The sequence below is a fragment of the Mchenga conophoros genome, linkage group LG15 (assembly GCF_057382185.1).
Source record: "Mchenga conophoros isolate Kocher_MC1m ecotype Shallow Benthic linkage group LG15, M_conophoros_male_GT1.1, whole genome shotgun sequence".
In the NCBI taxonomy this organism is placed as follows: Eukaryota; Metazoa; Chordata; class Actinopteri; order Cichliformes; family Cichlidae; genus Mchenga; species Mchenga conophoros.
The window spans coordinates 14,034,965-14,058,234 of NC_140540.1; the positions used below are offsets into that span (position 1 = coordinate 14,034,965).

General features: G+C 39.4%; 2 protein-coding genes across 3 annotated transcripts; one reads left to right on the top strand and one right to left on the bottom strand.

Annotated features, from left to right (window-relative positions):
- The first annotated feature begins 2,620 nt into the window (after positions 1 to 2,620).
- pdia6 (protein disulfide isomerase family A, member 6) lies at positions 2,621 to 9,079 on the top strand. Of its 2 annotated transcripts, none has more exons than XM_085246293.1 (13): positions 2,621 to 2,755; positions 3,105 to 3,246; positions 3,811 to 3,868; positions 4,428 to 4,554; positions 5,037 to 5,140; positions 5,240 to 5,385; positions 5,696 to 5,810; positions 6,205 to 6,345; positions 6,763 to 6,847; positions 7,148 to 7,220; positions 7,614 to 7,772; positions 7,854 to 7,950; positions 8,399 to 9,079. In XM_085246293.1, exons 1-13 carry the CDS (start codon positions 2,737 to 2,739, stop codon positions 8,462 to 8,464), a joined length of 1,332 nt encoding a protein of 443 aa, XP_085102419.1. In that variant the 5' UTR covers positions 2,621 to 2,736; the 3' UTR covers positions 8,465 to 9,079. The 2 variants fall into 2 exon arrangements, with proteins under 2 accessions (XP_085102419.1, XP_085102420.1); XM_085246294.1 differs by having other exon boundaries at positions 5,243 to 5,385.
- Positions 8,987 to 21,753, bottom strand: hpcal1 (hippocalcin-like 1). Its single transcript, XM_085246295.1, has 4 exons — positions 21,427 to 21,753; positions 15,171 to 15,638; positions 14,010 to 14,115; positions 8,987 to 9,753 (listed from the first exon to the last, which is right to left on the bottom strand). The coding sequence occupies exons 2-4, from the start codon at positions 15,546 to 15,548 to the stop codon at positions 9,656 to 9,658; spliced, it is 582 nt and encodes a 193-aa protein (XP_085102421.1). The 5' UTR covers positions 15,549 to 15,638; positions 21,427 to 21,753; the 3' UTR covers positions 8,987 to 9,655.
- Positions 21,754 to 23,270: the final 1,517 nt, after the last annotated feature.

The window sequence follows — 23,270 nt, forward strand, 5'->3', positions numbered from 1 at the left end:
CCAAGGCATGTGATGATTTGTGAAACGGTAGGGTCATAGTCGTACCCCTGGGTTGGGTTGGAGGAGAACAACAACTGGTTAAAGTGGCAGTTAATCAAATCATCCATTTTTCCATCAACAGCGGATGAAATCTTAACCCATCATCCATTTTGAATTCATTATCACGCAGCGCAACAGCTCAGCAAACAGCTAATTATCAAGTACTTAATATGAGGAGTAATCGAGGCTTTTTAAGGAAAAGCAACTGAAAAAAACGTAACTGGCTCCTATAACTGGCTGGAAATTACAATCAGTGGCAGCTTTACTGTAATGCGTTTTTCTTACACTTTTGGCCTATACACATTTTTAATATATTTTCCAGAATATTTATTTTCTGTGTGTTTATTTTATGTATTTCTTGTCTTTTTATAAGTTGAACACCGAGTTCACCTGATCAGACCTCCAGCTCACTGAAGTAACAGCTTGAATGGCTTTCAGCAGCCATTCTGCATGTCTTGTTCTTTGTCTCCACCTACAGACAATATCTTTGAACGACTGCATCTTAAGCTATCTTCGAAACACTTCCCATGTTTGCACTTATCAGTCATTGACACCTATGGTCAATCTAGAATGACCATGCGTAATTTGTGGACTGTGGGAGGAAGAAAAGCCACATAGGAACGAGGAGAACTCAATTTTGACCACATTTCCTCTAAATTCTAAAAAAAAAAAAAAAAAAAAAAAAAAATCAAAGAAAGAAAGAAAAAAGAAAAGATGACAAAATATATTGCATTTAAATTTTGACTGCTATAGTTAGGATGTAAATGTCATTTACGTGCAGTCATTACTTCATTTTTTAACTCATGGAAATTTATTGTGATATGAAATGTAGAAATTAAAAATCTTCACATAGGAGTTAAAACTCAGTCTTTAAGGCTGATTAATAGGTCTCAAACACAGACCAGCCACTTCATTAGGTGCATCTTGCAAGTGCCAGGTTGGACTCCTTTTATTCTTCATGGCATGGATTCAACAAGGTGCTGCAAATATTCCTCTGAGATGTTGGACCATATTGATATGATAGCATCGCACAGCTGCTCTAGTTTTATCAGCCGAGTTTCCATTGGATATCCAATTCCACCACATCCCAAACGCGCTCTTTTAAATTGAGATCTGGTGACTGTGGAGGCCATGTGAGTGCAGTGAACTCATTGTCCTGTTCAAGAAACCAGTTTTAGATTATCTGAGTTTTGTGACATGGTGTGTTATCCTGCTGATCAGAAGATGAATACATAGTAGTTTTAATGGACTGGACAGGGTTAACAACAATACTGAGGTATGATGTGATGTGTAAGAGGCTCACTTAGTAGTAAGGGGGTCAAACTGTAAAAAGTATGCACTCCACCTACAGCCTGAACCATTGACACAAAGCAGGATGGATCCATGCTCTCATGTTATTTATGCCAAATTCTGACTCTGCCATCTGAATGTTGCAGCAGAAATCGAAGCTCATCAGGCTCATTTTTCTAATCTTCTGTTGTCCAATTCTGGTGAGCCTGTGCAAACCATAGGCTCAGTTTCCTGTTCTTAGCTGGCAAGAATGGCACCTAGTGTAGCCTTCTGCTGCTATAATACATCTGCTTAATGGTTTAGTGTGAGTTTACAGAGTGGTTGTTTGAGTTACAGTTGCCTTCCTTTCAACTCAAAGTAGTCTGGTCATTCTCATCTGACCTTAACAAGGCATTTTGGCCTAGAGTACTGCTGTTCAGTGGATATTTTCTCCTTTTTGATCAATTCTAAAAATGGGAGGATTGCATTAGGAAGTGCATTTGGTGTAAAATCCATGCCAAATGAAAGCACGTGAATTCATTCCATGTGGGAACCTCTTAGGAAGTAAGGGAGCAGCCAAAGGTACTTTTTTTCATCCTAGAGATGATTGAGCAGGAAAATGCCAATAGACCAGCAATATTGAAATACTCAGACCAGCCTGTCTGGTACCAACAATCATGCCACATTCAAAGTTATTTAAATCACCTTTCTTACAATTTCTGATGCTCAGTTTGAAGGTTATCTCATGTACATGCCTAAATTCATTGAGTTGTTATCATGTAATTGAACGAGGTGTACTTAATGAAGTTGTCAGGGAGTGTATGGATCCGTTTTATGTCTCTTTACACTTTATGATGAGGAAAAGTTACAAAAAAATGTAGTTTAGATTGTTGGCGTTTCACATTAATGCAAAGCATAATAATTACAATTCAATAAACAATGATAGTAATATAGTAACAAATAGATACCATTTATTTTTATTTTAGTATTATTTTATCTGTGTAACTGTCTAAAACTTATTGAGAAGTAAAGTTTATGTATTATTTACACTGAAAAACATTACTTAGCTTTTAAGTTTGGCTTATCTTTGCATGCCTTTGCATAAGCAAAATCTGTACGATACTGTGTTTAATATGTACGGTCGCATTCCATCTGTTTGTAATGAGTCAGCCTTCTCACGGATCACATCCTCTTGCTGCTGTTACATGTGTTGCTTCCTTTCTCCTCCGGCCGCTCTCTCCCGTCTTCAGTGTACCGGTTCCATTAAAACTACACGGCGCGCGCTGATTGGCTGAGCTCAAGCGTCGGCATCAGCGGACCAATCAGGGTGGGCCACGGTGAGATTTTTCTGTGTACTTTTGTGAGCGACGCAGCGGCAGTGGACTGTGTTGTTCTAAGTGAGGAGACGAGCATAGAGAGGCTGAAATCATGAAGCCACTTTTACTCGGTGAGTGACAACAGTAGAAGCTTTTCTGCTTATACTAAAGTTAAGGTTTGTGGGTTTGTTAACTAAATGTGAATTTGGCGGCGTTTTAGTTTTTTTTTTTTGCTCGTCTTGTTAGCTTAAATAGCTAAGTTAAGATTCAGAGAACAGAGCCAGGCCTTCGTTATCGTCTACTGAATTAAATAATCAAAGTCATTTCCTTTATTTGTTAAATAAATGTAGATTATAAACTGCACACAAGTAGATGTAAAACATTTTTTCGCTGTTTTCTTAAACCAAGTGGCTGTTTCGGTGAATGAGCATGCATTGCTAGGCGTCATCCTTTTCCTCTTGTCCTCATGTTTTGTTTCAGGAGTACTGGGCTGCTCTCTGGTTCTGGCTGTCCAAGCTTTGTACTCGGCTAGTGATGATGTGATCGAGCTCACCCAATCCAACTTTAACAGAGAGGTGATCCAGAGTGACAGTCTGTGGCTGGTCGAGTTTTATGCTCCCTGGTGAGTTTGTATAACTGTGATGGACTCTTCTTGTCTTGTAGTGGTAACAAGTGTTCTAAGAACAGCCAGTGACTAGTTTAAATACCAGTTTCTCATCTTTGTATTTTATTATCCAGTCATCTGTTTTACATCTGTACTTGTGATAGGAATAGACTTGTCTGGTAAGCTGGTAGCTCCTCCTTAGGTTGAGCACCATCTCGTGCAAAAGTGCTCAACAGAGACACAAAGTGCGTAGATGCACACAGTCTACATGCTTGCGTGCACACAGGGTTGGTATAGCAAAACTCAATTCTGCAACAAGAGGCAGTCGGCGGAGATGTGACTGCACAAAATCTATGCAAATCAAGTGTTAAATATTCACTCCCTATTAATACCAGAGCATTTGGTTCAGTGACTAATAAGGGTGCCACATAGCTGTTTGTGCGTTGTATTTAGCAGGTCATTACTGAAGGACTGTAGAATAAATCTCACACTGGCAAAATGATGTTGTTTTTTTAACATTAAAATGAGTTTGTGTATAAAAACATGGATTTAGATTTCACTTTCTCTGTTGCTTTCTGCCAGGTGTGGCCACTGTCGAAATCTAGCTCCTGATTGGAAGAAGGCAGCTACTGCCCTCAAGGTAAATACAAATTGCCGTGATCATCTATCTGATGCCCTGTAGACTTTCTGATTGACAGCCTGTTTTCTCAGCTGAATGCCTCCTCTGCATTAAAAACGCCTACATCTGTTGTGGAGAAATATTCAGCGGTGGGCTTTGACTTTAAATTTCACAGTAATTTCAGTGACAGCGCATTCAGTGGATGGTTATGTGTGTGTGCCTTTTATTTGATATTTAACAATAAAAAATGGTTACTTAATAAGGGATATTTTCCTGTAAGAAAGAGGTGCTATCTACCTAACTTTTCTGTTGTTGAAAACTAGGAAGAAATGAGACGTTATCCAACCTGGGATGACAGGATCCAGATTAAAAATGACTTGTTTATTTCGTGAAATGTCTTCTCCTTTTTCCACACAGTATTGTTGATATGGGCAACTCCTGTAATGAAATCCCAGTTTAACGGCAATTGCTCATTGGCATGCAAACTAACGTTTTGTTTTAAGCCAAATAAAAATAAGTTGACCTGAATATAAACTCAGAAGCTGCATAATCCAAATTGTGTGTTGTGACTTTTCCTCAGGGTATTGTCAAAGTTGGTGCTGTGGATGCTGACCAGCACAAGTCACTGGGTGGCCAGTATGGTGTCAGAGGGTTCCCCACCATCAAGATCTTTGGCGCTAATAAGAACAAACCAGAGGAGTACCAAGGTACAGAACTCTGCTGCTACAACTTTCCTATGTGTAAATTGAAAGTATTTTTCATAGTAAAATCTTCCAAGTCCTACTGAATAAGTTGAGTAAACTGATAAGCTGAACATAATAATTAATAGAAAAGGGGATGCTGGTTTGTTTCTTAATAATCTAACATCTTATCTTGATAAAGAAAGTTCAGGCGACCCCCCCCCCCCCCCCCCCCCCCCAAACAATTTAAGCAGAAGCATCTATTAGATGAGAATAGAGATGTTTGTTTGTTGCTGATCCTTGCTACGTCTGTGAACAGGGTCATCTTGAGTCTTATCAAGCATAGTTGTGACTTCACAGAGTATTTTATTGCTTTCAGGGCTTATAAGAGACCTGTACAAAACACTGTATTTAATAAGGTATTATTTTCATAGCTTTCAAGGCCTTTCTTCCTGTGATTGTGTTTGAGGCTGCGTTAACTGAAATCTGCATTTCTGACAACCACGCAGGTGGACGCAGCAGCCAGGCCATCGTGGATGGAGCCATGAACGCTCTGCGTAACCTGGTGAAAGAGAGGCTGAGCGGCAGATCTGGTGGCTCTGACTACAAACAGGTAATGAACCTTTTTTTTTTTTTTTGCACTTGCATGAAATCACAAAGCTTTAAGAAAACACACATGAGCTGATTTATGTAACTGATAACTGGCTTGTAGCAGAGCGGTGGTGGTGGCAGCAGCAGTGGTGGGAACAAGAAAGATGTGGTCGAGCTCACTGATGACAACTTTGACAAGTTGGTGTTGGACAGTGATGATGTGTGGCTGGTGGAGTTTTTCGCCCCCTGGTGTGGACACTGCAAGAAGTGAGTTTGGTACTCGAAACGGTTAATTCCAAGCAGTAGGAAACTGAAATCCTCTCACTGTAACAATCTAGTGCAGTTGAAAAAGTGAAATAATAGCCCAGTAGGCCTGGATAAGTCTCACTGAAAATCCTCCACTAGAATTTAATCCCACTCAAAACTGTTCAGTGAGGTCTTAGGGATTTTATTCCAATACCTTTAATACCATTTGATATTTCTGAAGAAAATAAAGTTTCTTGCTTGATTTAAATGTCAGTATCTCAGAAGCTAAATGATAAAGTTTTTCTAAGCACCTCTCCTCCTTTGTCAACAGCCTGGAGCCTGAATGGGCAGCTGCAGCCACAGCTGTCAAGGAGCAGACCAAGGGCAAAGTTCGCCTCGGAGCTGTGGATGCTACTGTACACCAGGGCGTGTCCAGTCGCTATGGGGTGAGTAACAGCTGACTTTCAAGTCTTGAAAAGGTGCACTCTTTAGATGTGGAAAAAAAACATTTGCATGTTTTCTTGGCTAATTTTAAATGCACAACTTGATTATTGTGCACAATAATCTAGTGGCCACTTTGCCTTGGATACTTCCTTACTCTCGAGTCATTTGTAATGGTCTGTGTTACACTTACATGTTTTTACTGGCGTTTGATACTGAATAATAGCCTCTGCTGCTTTTTAGCAGAATGTTAAGTTTCAAAGCTCTAAAAATGCATTTGTAGTGTGGATTTAGTCGTGTCACACTAATTAAATCAGAATGTTTTTGCCTGAGTAAAACCCAGCTTCATAGTCAAAACTGCAGACCTTGATTTCTTGTTTGATAATCATTCCTCTGTAGATCCGTGGGTTTCCCACCATCAAGATTTTCCGCAAAGGTGAGGAGCCAGAAGACTACCAAGGAGGTCGCACCCGCGGTGACATTATTGAGAAGGCTTTGGATCTGTTTTCTGACAATGCTCCTCCTCCAGAACTGCTGGAGGTCAGTATTCTCATATTTGTATGATAAAGTCATATATAATTGTTTTTAATTACAGTTTAAAATGCAAATTGAAGATAATGTTGTCATAGTCTACAAGAAAATTGCCTGATTTAATGTGTATTTTAATGTATAGTTTGTAAAAATATATATATTAATTCTAACTAGAAAGTTAGAATAAAAACCTTTTTATTGTCATGATATGAAATACGAAAATTGAAGAGTAGGCACATAGAAGCGAAGAACAAACATTCAGCCTGTTATAGAGTAAATATAAATTACTATTCATTAAACTACTAATACTACTGATATATAGGGTGTATACACGGTATGGTGATGAAAGCACTTTGCAATAAAAAGTAATGCAAATTCATGTCAGAATATTAAATTTGTGTTTACTTTAAATTCTTTGTCTCTCAGATTCTCAGTGAAGACGTCTTAAAGAAGACCTGTGAGGACAGTCAGCTGTGTATAATTGCTGTCCTGCCGCACATCCTAGACACAGGTGGGATCACACACATGAACTCAGATCTGTCTTTCTCTTCTTAGATTCTTTGACATTTTTGCCCTTAATGAAAATAAATCATTTTAACTTTTATCTACTTATTTTATGTCAATAATCATGACTCGAGCATGGCTTTAGTGGGCTCCCAATATTTATTAAAAACATATTTTTAATGCATGAAAAAAGGTTCCGCCTTGAGCTGTAAGGCTATACCTCACAACAGGTTGCAGGAGAGTTACCAGAAGCAGTAACAGTTCATTCCTGAATAGCTGATCATCACTGGTCATTATGTCTTAACAGGCGCGGCAGGTAGGAACAGCTACCTGGATGTGATGATGAAAATGGCTGAGAAGTACAAGAAGAAGATGTGGGGGTAAGCACCCAAGGCCAGACATACAGTAGTTTACAAATCACTAAATTCGAGTAGGAAGAGTTTCATATTCATTCCTTGTTTAGTGGTGACTTGAACAAAAGGACAAATTCTGGTGAACATTGAGTTTCGTACGGGTTATGTAAGGAAGAGCGTAACATCGAGTTCGCAGTGGGATGATGAATATACAAATCATAAGAATTGGGATGTATAATGACTCTTTCTTTAAAAACATATAGAAGTTAATAATTGCAATATGTGTGACGATGTTCATGCAAAGTTTTGTTCAGATTGCCACACCCTTTAAAGAAAGAGGAGATTAGGTACATACGCTACAATCACCGATATAGTAAGGGAAATGATGACGGTGATTAACGGCCGACTCTTTCTTCTCAGCTGGCTGTGGACCGAGGCAGGGGCTCAGATGGAGCTGGAATCCTCTCTTGGTATTGGTGGTTTCGGCTACCCTGCCATGGCTGCCATCAACACACGCAAGATGAAATTTGCTCTGCTCAGGGGTTCCTTCAGTGAGACTGGTATTCATGAGTTCCTCAGGTAAGGAGGTGTAATTAACAAATACATTACACAACTTGGAGTAGGCTGAGCAGCGTCACTCACATGTGCTGATCTTTTCAGGGAGCTTTCTGTGGGCCGTGGCTCAACTGCCACATTGGGAGGTGGCGTCATGCCCAAGCTTCACACTGTTGAACCATGGGACGGCAAAGATGGACAGGTGAGTGGGAATCACATTGACATAATGGTTGGAATGTGTAGCACTGCATGTAGACTAGCATAGGGTAGTCAAACAACCTTAACTGGTAGGTGAATCAGAAAACGGGTACTGAAGCTGAACACAGACAAGGGCCAGAATGACAGGATTGGATTATCCCCTGAACCCAAGGTTTATGGGCTGTCCCAGTGGGACAAACTATTAGTCCAGGGCAAGCAATTTGTAGTTAAACTGAATCTGTACGTCTGCTTAGTGTAACAGAATAAATGCCTACCAGCTTTGTACCGCCTCTGCACTGAAACTTTGTACTCCATCTACATTATTATGCAATATTGCAGTGCTCTTAAATCCAGATAACCTTCTTGTCTCTTTAAATAATCTTTGAAGAGGTTCAGTCCATCTCAGTCTTTGCTGACAGCTCGTCTTTATTTTACGCTCTGTCATCCTCAAGCTTCCCGTGGAGGAGGACTACGACCTCAGTGATGTAGAACTCGATGACTTCAAGGACGAGTTATGAGTCCAAATGGGGCAGGACTGATCCAGACTATCTGCGTTTGGTCTGGTCTGGTCTGGTCCTGTGTGCTCCACCTCCCCTCTCCTGTGGACGAATGGGAGGCCCGGTCGCCCAGTTACTGAAATACTCCTGAAAAGACACATGAGAGACACCTGTGGTTTCTCACATCATCTTGTTAGTCACAAGGAGGACAGGAAGGAGGGGAGAGTGTGTCGTGTCCTCTGAGTGAACTCTTTCTCACATACCTGCTGAACGCTAGATGCCGCATATTTAAAACAGCTGCCGCCCACTGAGGAGAGGAGGGTGGAGCTTCCGAATGTCACATTTTTGTCATTGTTTCACTTTTTAAAACATTGCCTTTCCTGCCCTCGTCAAGCACCTACTTTGAGATGTGGACTTGTCAAATTAACACTTAAACGTCCCACCTGATGTGACTAAATTTGTCTCTTTTTAAACCAGTGACTGAGGATGTTGGTGAGTTTGCATCATGTGTGTCCAGGACAAATGGGGATACCAAGGGGGGACTTCTTGTGTAGATTTTTCTTACACAACTTTATTTCAATTGTGTGAAAACAAAAGGACATTTTTGTTACAAAAATAAAAAGAAATTAAAAATAATCACTGCCTCATTATTAACATGAACTGTAAACTCATTTCACTGAGCACATGCAATACCAAAGGCATAGAGAGAGCTTGTTAAATACAGCAGCTTGTGCCAGTTCAAGCTACTGTTATCTTGAATCAGAATACTTTATTAATCCCAAAGGAAATTAATAAAGAACAACAATAAGCCACATTTTAACAATTAAATTGAATAGAATTAAGTGATTTAATTAGTTTCCTCTTAGTATAACATGAGAGTATAACATGAAAGTCATAATACTTGAAAGCATATAATCCTGTAAGCATAAATAAAAGATATGGCACTTACAGCAAACGGGTATTCAAAACGAGACGTTTTGAAATGCACAAAAAAAAATGCCCTGACTGAAAATCCACTTCATTGTCCACAGAGGGAAAAAAGCCACATTGACCAGAGAAGTGTACATTAATGTAAACATTAAGACATGGAGTGTTAAATTGAAAGGAGGAGGGGCTGTGATGAAGATTGATCCTCTGTCAGAACAAGCGGCACAAAGCTGGAGGGATGTAGGTGTGCATGAGCTGCAGGGTGTGATCACTTTCACTGTGTCCTCAGAACTGACGAGAGGCTCCCTGATCCGACTGCAGCAGTCTGACAATGGACGGGTCGCTCTTGGCACCTTTAATGAACTCCTCCAAAGACAATCTGCCTGTGGGGGGGGAAAAGAAAATGTCAGTTATGAGCAGTAAAACATGAAAATGTTTTACATGCAGCAACTACCCACAAAAATCAGCTACTGATGTTTCTTTTGAGATGGTGACAAATAACACTGCATTAAGTAGTTTAAAATAACCTAAAGGACCTGAGCCAGAATCATGGTATTCATAGCCGTCATGTTTCTTGTCCAGCAGGTGACGCTGCTGTATGTATATAACTCTATGCGAGTGCAGTTCTGCATGAGAGATGTGAAACCTTAGCCATGTTTTACCCGAACATTCATCACTCTCATAGTATACATATGACAGAAATTAGGTAAAAACATATCAGGTGTACTTTAATTTTGTTTAAAAGATTTTTTATTATTCTAAGATGAAACAGCAGAAAATTACACTTTTTTGAGTCTAACACCTACTTTTTCTTACATAATAGCATTAGATAAGAGGTTCACTCGCTCTGTAACTTACTGGGTCTGGTTTGACCAATCACACCAGTGCTACTACTGCCAGTATTCTGACTAACAGGAAGGCAGTGGGTGCCCCAACCTAAGCAAAGATCAGGTAAGGTTTCCCCAAGCTCCTTAGTGGTCTTGATTTCTGATTAGCCGGTTAGCTTAATAGGGCTTAAAGATTCATTTTAAATGTGTTAGGTTACCTTCAGGTGGCACTGACACCACCCAAAAAAAATGTAAAATTTGGACTTTACAAGTGGCCTGTGTTTGAGAGATTGTGTGATGCCGGGAACATCCGTTCTTTTTAGAGCTCCAGATGTGTTATGCTTTCAGCAGAATTTTATTACATTGTTTTGGTCCTTGGAAAACTGAGTAAAGTAGTTCAATACAGTTTCCAGCTTTCATGGGTATGTGGAAAAAACATCCTTGAGCATCGCGGATGCAGCCTACAATTTACCCTCTACCCTCCTCTGCAGCTGTGGTTTCAGGCGTGGCATATGGCATCACATGATGTCTTAAAACGTCTGTCTGAGACACAGCTTGACCTTCACAATGTCAAAACAAAACACTCCTGCCCAGCACCATAGCTCCAGATATCTTGAGCTGTGACGTGTCAGATTCAGTAAGGAAAGTGCATTTTTTGATGTATCATTCAAGTCACTCTAAGTGTCAATCCATTTATGGTAAGCCTGTGGATCACCAGGCTGGGAGCCAATCATAGCTACTTTGTGTGATATGACATGAATCAAAGTGCCAAAAGTGTTCTGCAAGTCATGGTTTTCATGTAAACAGCTGTTACATAAGTAATCTTTCACAACAGACAACTGTACAGAAGTCTTGCGTCACATGCGGCCTAATTTCTTTATATTTTGCTAGGAAAATACTACACTAATACTGAAGCATGCAAACATAAAGGTAAATATATACATATGGTGCGTGCAATATATATAAATATTAATATCAATATAAAGAGCAAAAACCCTTTATATTATACCCTAAAAAAAGTTTGAAGAGTCAGAAAGTCAGTATTTGGTTTGACCACCCACACTGAACTCTATTCAAACCACATTTCTTTTTATTTATTCCTAAAATAGGAAAATGGTACAGGGATTTATTGAAACATATTTGGTATGGTCGCCTTTGTGCTTCAACACTCTTTGAACTCTCCTAGGGAAGCTTTCTTTTCATTTCTTTAAGTAGACTTCAGGAAAAGTTCTGCATCCTCCAAAAGGTCATTCAAAACTCTTCTTTGGATGCTCACTCCATTTTGTTCCATTTTCTATCAAGATAATCCGATACTGCTTCAATAATGTTGAGGTCTGGGGAATGCCGGTCCCAAGCCCAGATAAATGGGGGAGGGTTGTGTTAGGATGGGGAGGTGTAAAGTTTTTCAAATCAAACATGCTTGTGGAAATATCGAAAAATTGACATATTGTATGGAAATCTCATTCTCATCAAGAATGAGATTTTCATATCAGATTGGTTGGTGCTCAGGTTAACTACTACAGATGCTGTTAGCCAAAAGGGTGACGGTGGAAACTATGTTACTGTTGGCCAAAGACAAAAGAAGAGAGGAGGCCAATACTACGCTAGGTTAGTAGTGTGGAGGTAAGAGTAGACTTTCAATGTAATGAATACGCATGCTGGCTTAGATGATTTGTCCTATTTCCTCACATTTTTTTAAGTACACACTGCACACCATGTAGAGATATGCCTGGATTTCTCTTTAGGAGCTCTTTAGGAGTAAATGTTATTTGTTCAAAAATACTACTGCATGCCTGTCAAACTTTGTTATGTTTGTCATTTTAACTGGATTCTAAGAAATCAAATGATATTGTATGTTTTTGCACCAGGCTGTTAAGTGCCTAAAAATCCAGTTCAAAATAGACCCTTGGCTAAGTTGTATTTTATGTGTAAACACAAGACTAGTCCATCGTCTTAGGTGGGTGCCCTTTTTAATACTTGATTCATATGTCAGTGCTTAGTGGCTTAACAAGATAACAAAACCCCCGAAAAGGTGTCGGGTTCAAGGACAGGACTGAAAACGAGTGAAAAAGCAGTTACTGTCCAAATAAAAAGTCTAGAAAACTTTAAAGTGCTTAAGACTACTAATAATTACAAAACAAAAAGTCTGACTCCTTGGAGACAAAACATAAAGAAATGAGGGGTGGCTCAAGACTTTTGCACAGTACTATATGTTTTTCTTTTTCTTTGTGGCCATATCCAACCAAGCCGATAGTGAAAACAAAAGTAAAGCACGAGTTAAAACAGAACTAATGACTAAAACTAAAACCAGAAGTCCACAATCGTGGTTTCACTAAAGCCACCTAACCTGCTTACGCATGCACTCTTGAAAAGTTAATATAAACATCAGATTTAGTTTTATAGTAGCTATCAGTGTAATGTTTATCGATACTCTTCATAGCATCTCTTCGCCATTAATAAAGTTTCAACAACACTTGTCACAACTTTACAATAACTATCCAAACAGTATTTATCAGGTGGTTTACGCACCAAATATACAATCACTGGCCACTTTGTTAGCTACAACTCTTCAGCTGCTTGTTAATGCAAATATCTAATCAGCGAGTCACATGGCAGCAATTCAAGATGATCTGCTGAAGTAGAAGATGAGAATCAGAAGGGGAAAGAAAGGTGATTTAACTGACTTTGAATGTGGCATGGCATGTTGGTGCCAGACAGGCTGGTATGAGTATTTCAGAAACTGCTGATCTACTGGGATTTTCCCACAGAACCATCTCTAGGGTTTGCAGAGAATGGTCCAAAAAAGAGAAAATATCCAGTGAGCGGCAGTTCTTTGGGCCAAAATGCCTTGTTGATTTTAGAGTTCAGAGGAGACTGGCCAGAGTGCTTTACACTGATATGAAGGCAACAGTAACTTGGTTTATAATAATAGTTATAATAAATCCAGGTATGCAGAAGAGTATCTGAATGCACAACATGTCGAATTAGATACAGATGCACTAGAGCAGCAGAGGATCGCTGCTGTCAGCTAAAAACAGCAAAGCGAGGCTTCAATTTGCACACAGCCTCATCAATATTAGACTAAAGAAAAATGTTGCCTGGTCTGATTAGTTGATTTTGATTTCGAAATTCAGGTTTTTACCGTCAGCATTTGGCATGCACAACATTAAAGCATTGATCCATCCTGCCTTGTATCAACAGTTCAGGCTGCTGGTGGTGTAATGGTGTGGGGGTTATTTCCTTTTGGGTCTCGTAATACCAACATTTAAATGCCACAGCCTACCAGAGTATTATTGCTGACTATGTCTGTCCCTTAATGAGCACAGTGTGCACCATTCCTCAAAGCTCAAATCATCTTAAACTGGTTTCATGAGCATGACAATGAGTTCACTGTACTCAAATAGCCTCCAGAGATGCGGTGGAACAGGAGACTCGGATCATGGATGTGCAGCCAATACATCTGCAGCATCTGTGTGATGCTGTCACGTAGATATGGAGCAATATTCCTCTCTGAGGAATGTTTCGGCACCTTGTTGAATCTGCACAACAAAGAATTAGGGGTAGCTCTGAAAGCAAAAGCGGGCCAAACTCAGTGGCTGTGAATTTTACTAACAAGCAATTTAAAGTGTTGACTTTATTCTTCCCAATGTCAAACTGTCCATCTATAACAGGACCAGTTTTAGTTGGACCAGATGCATGACTAGCATACTGATTAAGCATTAATAAAAAGTCGATTTATTTATTTACTGTGAAAAGAACAATTTGGTTCACAATGATGTATGCAGCACATGGAAATAAGACACCAGCCTTACCATCATTGTCAATATCCATCTGTCGAAAGATCTTATCTGTCCTTTTCTCTGGTGTTGATTCATCCTCGGGCATCTTCATCACTGATGACACCATCTTGTAAATTGCCTATAAAAAAAGACAATAATGACTCCTGTGATGTGTGTATTGATTTTGCTGGCTACGTGCGTGAAGCTTTTAGGGCGCACTGATGAAAAATAACCGTTGCCACTGACATCATTTTGCTTATATTGTCTGAAAGCTCTGACCTGTTTTCTGTTAGCTAGCAGATAATGATGTTGGTCTGACAACAAAAGATCCTGCCGTTTCACCCGCAGTAGGTCTTTCTGAACTCACTTATCTGCTTGTATAATATTAAAATTTGATTAAGTAAAGGAGAGAAATATGTCATTCTGGAAAACAGAATGCTTTCTGCCAGCTGCAACAGCATGGCTTCTGTTATTTTTCCACATCATTCTTTTTTCATTTGTATTTATTACTCCCTGTATGCGATACCTTTATTTAGTGTACAAACAGTATTTCTTAAATTTAAATAATTATTTTAATGGGTGTGGTCCTAGCGCTCATTAGTACCCAGTGCATGGTCTCTATTTTATTTATTTTTTTCACATTTATTTGTTTCCACAAGCACGAAGGACTAAGCCAATATCCAGACTGCTCAGCCCACCTTATTGGAAGAGTAAATATAACCACAGTGATAAGGAAAACAGAAAGGGCAGCCTGCAGATGACTGTTGAACCTAAAAACAGCCATTACCAGGAGGCTAAAGTGCATATAACAGCAAAAATTAGAGCTAAACTTATTTATTAACAGTCATAAAAAGAATGATTGAATAATATAAATATTTTTAGTTATTACTGATATAAGAAAAAACAGCATGTTCCAGATGCTTTTATTTGGCTTATACAATGTATTTTATATCTTTTTTTAAATTATTTGACAGAAGGAAATGATATCGTTTCATTGTCTTATATACAGTAAAAGTGTTAAAAATGTAAAAAGTGATCGTTTATTGTAAACTAATTTACTCTCTTGACTTATTTTCCAATTCTCGTTGTTATTTGTCTAGATTTTGTTTATTAAAATGTGATAAGCTCACACACACACACATATAAAACCTCTGCTCTGTAGTATCAATCACACAGCACATAGTATGTCCTCACCTGAACTATCTCCAGCATCTCTGCCCGGCTGATATAGCCATTCCCATCCAGGTCATACATGCTAAAGGCCCAGCGTAGCTTCTGCTCCAGCCCGCCACGAGACGTCACACTCAGTGCTATGATGAACTCCCTGAAGTCGATTGTGGCATCGCCGTTGGTGTCAAAAGTGCGGAAGACGTGCTCGGCAAACTTTGAGGCGTCTCCGTAGGGAAAGAAGTTGGCGTAGATCTTCTTGAACTCGTCCACAGTCAGGTGGCCGGTGGGACAGTCCTTCAGGAAGCCGCGATACCACTCCTGCAGCTCATGGTCGGTGAATTCTGTGTTTTCTCTCAGGTCGTTCAGGACCTCAGGCCGCAGCTTGCTGTTCTGTTTCCCCATGACAAAGCACCTTTGCAGGCAGGGCGATAGCAGGGCTGGTGTTTCCTATCCTCCACTCCCTGTGCTTTTACTTTCCAGCTTCCTCTGCTCCTACAGGGGACCAATAACCCTCATTAATATCCCTGTGTGAATATCATAAATGATTCATGGGGTCAATAATTCCACTCAGTTTGCAGCAGCGTTTCATCAGAAAACATGTTCTGAGGATGTTTTTCAGGCAAACAAGCTGAGGGGGAAAAAGTCTGGATAATTCAAACAGGGTCCATACACAAGAAAAAAAAGAGATAAGATTACAACGCAGATGTTAACAAAACACTATGTGTGTGCACACATGTGTATGGAGCAAGGGGGTGGTCTGGTCTCCGTGGATACAGTATTAATTGTCAGGCATGGTGATAATTTATCGACCTTTCACTGCATGGTAGAGGGACAAGTGTCCTGGGGCATTGTAATTCTCAATAAAGCCACTTTCTAAAAGGTCAGGCTGATACTGACTGTTGTCACTGAGAAGGCCAAACATTCATTTTGACAATAATCCTCACCTTCATGGGAAAATTAATCTCCTAACTGATTTTAAGAAGGTGGAATTGACACAATGATTAAAGAGCAAATTCAGAGAGCAAGTAAATGAGCATCCAAGTCAGTCCATAGACAAGTCCACTGGTTTTAAACTACAACAGCAAAGATGCCACTGCAGAACGAGCGATCATTGAAACCACATTAAGACACACCCTGTTTCAAGACATTAATCATCCAGTGTTAAGGTAAAAAAACTTTAAAGTTAAACTTTTCTCTTTGTCTTTTCTTGACTTTGCGGTTCTTAACTGTTGTCTATGTTCTTGCAGTGATTTTATTTTAATGTCCTGTATTTACTGCTTTCATTTTCCTTAAATCTGTCAGTGTTTAAATGCAGCGTACCTGTTAACCTAACACATAAACACGAGCGCTTGCTATAAATACGTACAGAAAAGACAAAGCCAGCGAAGCATTTGACCACCTGGTTCTATTCACGTTTGCTTTCTGTGGTTTGCTTCTGTTTCCATGGTTCTACTCTGCAAAATCTGTTTATTCATGTATACAGGGATATTCATGATTGGTGATATGAGGATGCATAAACACATCACATCCAAAATAAAACCTCCTGCATAAAACTCATTATGAAGCAGACGCTGACACGTGTTTGCCGGTGAGCAAAAAGGTTTTGACATTTTCAGAGAAAATGTGTGATGTAGGTGTCATCATGTATATGTCTGCATCTTTATTTTAGGTGAGGAAGGTGTTAAGAATGTGCCAGACTTTTCCCCCAAAAAATAACAAGAGGAAACAGCTGTTTTGTTTTGGGGGGTTTTTTGTAGAAGGAAAATGTTCTTACTTACAAATTGTCTGTTTGATTCTATGAAATTACCTCAAGTTTTCTTTTAGCATGGTTGGTTTGTGGCTCCGTGGGATAGAACGAGAAAGCAACTTTCACATTTGTTATAACGTTTTCTAGAAAACTGAGGAAAAACTGGCCAAAACCTGAGCTAATCTTTCACATGCATCTGGTAAAGTGTGAGTGGGAGGGACAGAAAGAGAGATGTGCGGGGGTAGGGAGGAAGAAAGAATGGAAAAAGTATGACACATAGAAGAGAAACTATTTCCAGCTATACTATATGAGTTGCTTTGCTAATACCCACAGTGCAATTATATAATAATCTTTCTGAATAACACCTCCACTCCTCTGTGCTGATATAATGAATTTATGGGAGAGAAGCTTTGTACCCATGTTCTCTCTCTTTCAATTACTGGGACCCCAGCGCTCCTGTCTTTCTGGCAACAGAACGATCCATCTGGCGAAGAACAAATGAGAGCGGCTTGAATTTGGATGAGATCCTTTTGAAACAGACGCCATATTTGTTATAATTGCCAGACAGGTGTAATTTCCTGTAGGTTTATGAATCAAAGTCACAGAATGACACAGAGGTCTGTAAGTCAAACAAGGAACTATGTCACTCAGGTTTCTGGACAGATAAAAATAAATCAAAGTACAACACAATAATACATTTAATTTCTCAATCCAGCTTTCTTTTCTCATGCAAACTGCATTCCAAAATTAGGAATTTGGAAAACTTTGAATTGTCTAACGGTGAGTTCACGAGTGCATATCTGTTGACTGAAGGATACTACTGCTACTGCTACAGTTAATTTAGAACTGCAAACTTGTCTTTGGCAAAAGCCAGAGTATCTGGTGAGAACCCACTCAGCCACAGGTAGAAAGTGCAAATCCCACACAGAAAGTCCCCGGCTGGCTGGTGGACCTTCTCTCTGTGAGGCAACGGTGCTAACCACCCTGCCGCAGTGTCGGCCTGAATCAGGCAATCGTTAAAGTCACAAAGATTCATCCTTTGTGAAGGATGTCGATAAAAAATTGAATGGAAACACATCCATCCATCAGTGACCAGGCTGATCGACTAACTGTCCTGAAAGCCAAGGTGTTATTATTGCTTATACGGATTAAAGAGAGTGAAAGGCTTCTACGTCCTGTTGCAAAGAAAAATACTAACACATGACCACAAAGTAGCATTTTGTGGTGTCTCAGACACTTCAACATTTCACAGCAGCACTGAGCAACTAGAGAAAAGGTGATTATTATTTTGAGAATATATTATCATGTCTGCTGCCTCTGTTTTAACTGGACCACAGCATGAATCACACACTGCCCTACAGGCCTGACTATAGTCCTTCCGTTTTAACATACAACAGGATGCACCTCCACAGATCTGTGTCACATGGACTTTTCCAGGACAGTTCAGTGCGCAGGCTGAGCCCGAGTAGACATAAATATGGGTGTTGCTATTTATTCCCTCAAACAAACACAAAGCCACATGAAACACAACAGCTTGTCAGATGGAAAAAGTGCTACCCTCATGCTTCAAGATCCTCTGAGGCTAAGAGAAAATACTCATAATATGCAACAGCATGTGCTCTAGCCTAGTTATTTTAGTAAGTAATAGCAACATACTTACATAAGGCTGCGGGTTGCAAAACAGTCTTACAGAGTGCAGTGACCTCTGAAATATGTTCATTAAAAACCTAAACAAACCCTTTCCACTGTAATTAGGCATTTTTAAAACATTCTTTATCAGATAACATATTTTTCTTTTCATTAAAACTGTTAACTGAATTAAAAGTATTCCTGCAAAAAGCTTCTTTTTTTTTTTTACCTGCTGCAAGTTCTGGTAATTTCCTTTAATAAAGTGATTAAATAGATTTGCAGTACTGCTTATAACATTTAAAACATTCCTACTTATGCATGCAAGCTTTGGTCTGGGATTTCAAAGGCTGTTTTAATAAAGTTTTTTTCTTTGTTGTGACATAGAATTACTCAGGAAATGATGTGGTTCAGGGAAAATAAAGTCCTCTCTGCCTTGACTGGTGGGGTTGCAGAGCTGGTGAGCTGAACACAGTCTTGTGACCGTTGCTTGATACACTACAGCCCCTCGAGATTGCCAGTTCACATTCAGTGTTTGCGGTTCCCTTAGATTACACAGCAACAGATCCTGTCCCTGTCCCCAACCCCCATAGCCTTCCTTGTTCCGTATGGTCCACTTTTTTCCAGTGGGTTCTCCGCCTAATGAGACTGTTTCACACAAGCTCCAGTGCAGCATGCATCCCCCCTCCCCAAGGCTACAGCGGGGGTTCCTGTAAACCCGTTTCACTGCTGTTTGCCATTCTTAGACCCACTTTATTTCCTGAGTAGGGCTATGTCACAACAAAGAAAAAAAAACATTCTTTCCAACATGCTCATTATTTCACGAAGAACAGGAAGGAAACTACAATGACAGTCAGATACAGAGATGCAGCATGCATATGTTTAAATATATCTGTCCTTAGGTGTTTACAGAGAAAATAGTTCATGCTTATGTTTCCACCAGTTGTTAGTGAGCGTGGGAATCAAAAGACAACTTCTGCTTAAAGTCATATCTAAATGTACATAAGTAATTACTTTTTCTTAAAAAGGATACAATCGAGTATTTGTTTTAATTTATTTTCAGACAAAGCCTCTAAACTGTGAACATCCACTAGTATTCTTAGTGGATATTGTTAGGTTTTCCATTTGTCAATTAGTACAAATACAACAGACATCCCCACTCCTCCTGTTTTTATATTGCAAGCGGGCTCACACTGAACCTTTTCCCTTCATTAACTCTTGATAAACACGACTGACAGAATGTTTTTAATGCTCTCTGCATCGTGCCTCTTTTAAAGGGAATGTAATCCAAACAACCTGATATGGCTCAGTGCACAGAGAGAAAGCGTGCCCGTTTTAGCCTGCTCTGCAGTGGATGAGCAGAGCAGCGCTGTAGCCTCGAGTACGCGAACCACTGGTAACTGGGACTCCATCAGGTGGTTGAGGAGTTGGTGTGAGGTATTTATAAGCTAAGGAGAAAATGAGCTCTCCCATTATTCTCGCATTCAGCGGTGCTTCGTGGCAGTCTCTCTGAACTCATGTCAGAGAAAATCATTGCAGTGGATCAGGATGAGGTCCCCTGACACACCAGTAGTCAAGGCAACAGTATAGTAGTGCTACAGCTTATGAGGGAAAGGCAGTGTAACAGTCAATCTGGGGCACACGCAGGGCAGAAGATATATTGAGACTCGAGTGTGTGTGTGTGTGTGTGTGTGTGTGTGTGTGTGTGTGTGTGTGCGCGCATTTAATATTTCCTTACTTTAAATCTGAAACATTAGTATCATATTCATCACTTGACATTACCATGCACTGGACCTAATCTAGATATTCTGCACGCTCAAGCTTACAACAGCAAAATTATTATGTGTATTTTTATTACTTTAACACTTGGTGAGTGGGTGTATTTAATTTTGGATGCGTACTCTTCACGTGATAGCTATGGTCTTTTTATCTGAAAAAAAAAATGTGTGAAATTAACTAGAAAAACAGCAACAATAGTGTGAAATAGTAGATGAAAGGAGTAGGCTTTTAATATTTAGCAAGACAGTGTTTTAGATGGCAATCCCATAGCAAGAAAAGGAGCTGGCAGATCTTTATTTTTTTCTAAGATGTCACACAGTGAGTATTTGAACTTATAATATTAACATTTTACCAGTTTCTGTAGCATTTTTAGGCAAGCTGTGATTTAAAAACTTGATTTGATACTTAGTTCATGTCACTTATACATGAAACCTTAAAAAAAAAAAGATCAAACCAAGATGAATTAAATCCCCTCCCACACATTCAGCCACACTCTTTAGTTATAATATCTGCTGATCCTAATCACAAATATTTTTTGGACAAGCACATCTTTTTATGAAGCACAAAACATTGTCTGTTAGGTTTGATTTAGTTTATGTGCTTTCGCATACATGTAATACATGTGCTTCAATATTACTCAATGTGCCTTGTCTAAGGCTATTTTTCTTTAGCTAGATGCATATAGTCGATCACTTTAATGATCTGTTACTGTATATTTTTTACATGTTTGTATTGTATATGTTTTTGTAATGTAGTTATGTGGTGCATGTGTTTTTGACTTTTGCTGCCATGATTCCAGGTCTCTCTTGGAAATTAGATTTTTAATCTCAATGATATTTTTCACCTGGATAAATAAAGGACTAATAAATTAAATAAAACAGTGCATTACATTTGATCAGGTTTTGTTTTGCAGCATGTAGTCTGCATTAAGACTTGTGAGCCACTAAGCTGCATTTTTGATAATATTTTTACTACTGGAATACTTTCCAGGGCAGATGAGATGTGTTTTAACTGGGTGTAGTCCTGTCTTGGGGAAATTGCCACAGCAGTCCAGGGTAGAGTAGCCACTGAAGCACAGTGGACTTCACAGTAACGAGAAATGTTTCTAAAAAATTAATATAAACTTACCTTTTTCCTGAAGGTATCTATGGGTCCTCCGGCTGAAAGAGTAAATGTTTGAAGCCCACGTTTCCCACTGTAAGGCGTCACCAGCAGCCGAACTTAACCGTTAACTTGCAGTAGTTTAACTTCACACCTCCTCCCACCGACTCCAACGCGAGAGAAAATATTCGAGTCACCCAAACACTTTTCAGACAAAAGAAAAGATATGAAAAAGCATGTAATTATTCTTCCAAGATAGTTTTATCATTATTATTATTTCTATTCAGTATGTCCTGCTTCCAGCTCCCGGTGTAGCGGCTTTATCATTTAGTGGAAGATGTGGCACCCAGCTTGGTTTTTATCCGAATGTTCCATATTGCTCCTTGGGGGGGGTTCCTTCGTCCGGGAGAGGGATTGAACCTTCTCCATCAATTGAAGAATTACTAACAATAGCAGTTTAATCGAGGGGACACTGAGTAAAAGCCAGAATGACCGTGACATGTATTTTAAAAAACATTTTAATGGCATTTCCTGTTTTGTAGTGTTTAAGTAATACTTTAAATCCCTCCCCCCGATACACTGAATGGATCCCTCCACACTCGCAGCTTCACTGTAAGGAACTGTCGCAGCAGAGTTCAGTGGAAAATTATCAACGGAGACTATTATTAGCTCAATATCTAAAATAAACGCTTCACATCTGGGGGAAAATGTGGAGACTTGGACAGAAATAGACTAAATAAACACTTCTACGATAACAAACGTGATTTAAAAGTTATTCTGGAATAGGCTAGGGCATCCTGTAGGCGACAGTTTTCCAGGCTTACTTGTAAATACTGTGGGCAATGTATTTTAAGTTACATTATACAACAGTATACAACATGTTATTCCTTGTAATTGAAACAGCATCATTATATCAAGTGTATATATATACAAGTCCCTGTAATATTGCTGTACAAATTGCTTTGTAGAATTAAGTATTAATGACGTAGACATAAGCTCCTTTCAATGCTTTCCCGTATAAGTCTTCTCTTTCAGCCTCGGCACAGATGCACACTGGTCCATCGGCATCAATAGCAGTAACTTCTCTTGCCCTGGTTAAAGTGACACTGAAGGCGGGATGGTGTATATGTCAGCAATTCAGTGAGAAGATAAATAATTAACTGAGTGCGTTTGCCTCTGTGTGTGTGTCTTCCTGAAGCCTGACACCTGTTTCTATAAGCACATGGAGTGTTTATCTTGACCTTAGAGTGGGTACAATACAGGAGGGGGGGATTGGAGGCAGTGATATAGCAGTCTGAGGTTGCTTTTGTTGCTGCTGCCAATGTGCAACTCAATACTGAAACAAAGCTGTGGATGGTGGACTGTGCGGATGGAAAGGAAAACAGTATTCTTTAAATAACATACCATATTACTTCAGGCTTCTGCAGGTCAAACAATTTCAGAAGTAAAACATAATTTTTATTTAATTACGGGGTGACCATGCTTATATTACCTGACTATTACATAAATATAGACCTCAAGTAATGTGTAGTAGGAAGTAGTAGGAAGAAGAAAGCATACAAGTGTCTGGTTAAAACAAACAAGTGGACCCTGATAGTCTCATAATCGAATAACCTTTTTCACTGGGATTTATTCTTGGTGTAACAAGGTTTTAAAACTGAATATTTTCAGTAATGACAGTTCAAATAGATAGATGAGGAAATAGCATAAGCTGTGTGTGTCAGATAAGACACAGAGTTGTGTGCATTTTGCTGTCAGTTTTAAATATAGTACATATTTTTTTAAGGTGACTACAGAAGAGCTGGGTGTAGTCATGCAGAGAGGGAAGCGTTCTCCTTTTCTGCAGAAATGTAATGATCCACTAGAGGTCA

Coding starts and splice junctions, on each gene's coding strand:
- pdia6 (XM_085246293.1), top strand. Junction 3,869..4,427: donor AGGCAGCTACTGCCCTCAAG/GTAAATACAAAT, acceptor ACTTTTCCTCAG/GGTATTGTCAAAGTTGGTGC. Junction 6,346..6,762: donor CTCCTCCAGAACTGCTGGAG/GTCAGTATTCTC, acceptor TTTGTCTCTCAG/ATTCTCAGTGAAGACGTCTT.
- hpcal1 (XM_085246295.1), bottom strand. CDS start 15,548: ATGGGGAAACAGAACAGCAAGCTGCGGCCTGAGGTCCTGAACGACCTG. Junction 14,116..15,170: donor AGATGCTGGAGATAGTTCAG/GTGAGGACATAC, acceptor CTTTTTTTATAG/GCAATTTACAAGATGGTGTC. Junction 9,754..14,009: donor GATGGATATTGACAATGATG/GTAAGGCTGGTG, acceptor CCCCCCCCACAG/GCAGATTGTCTTTGGAGGAG.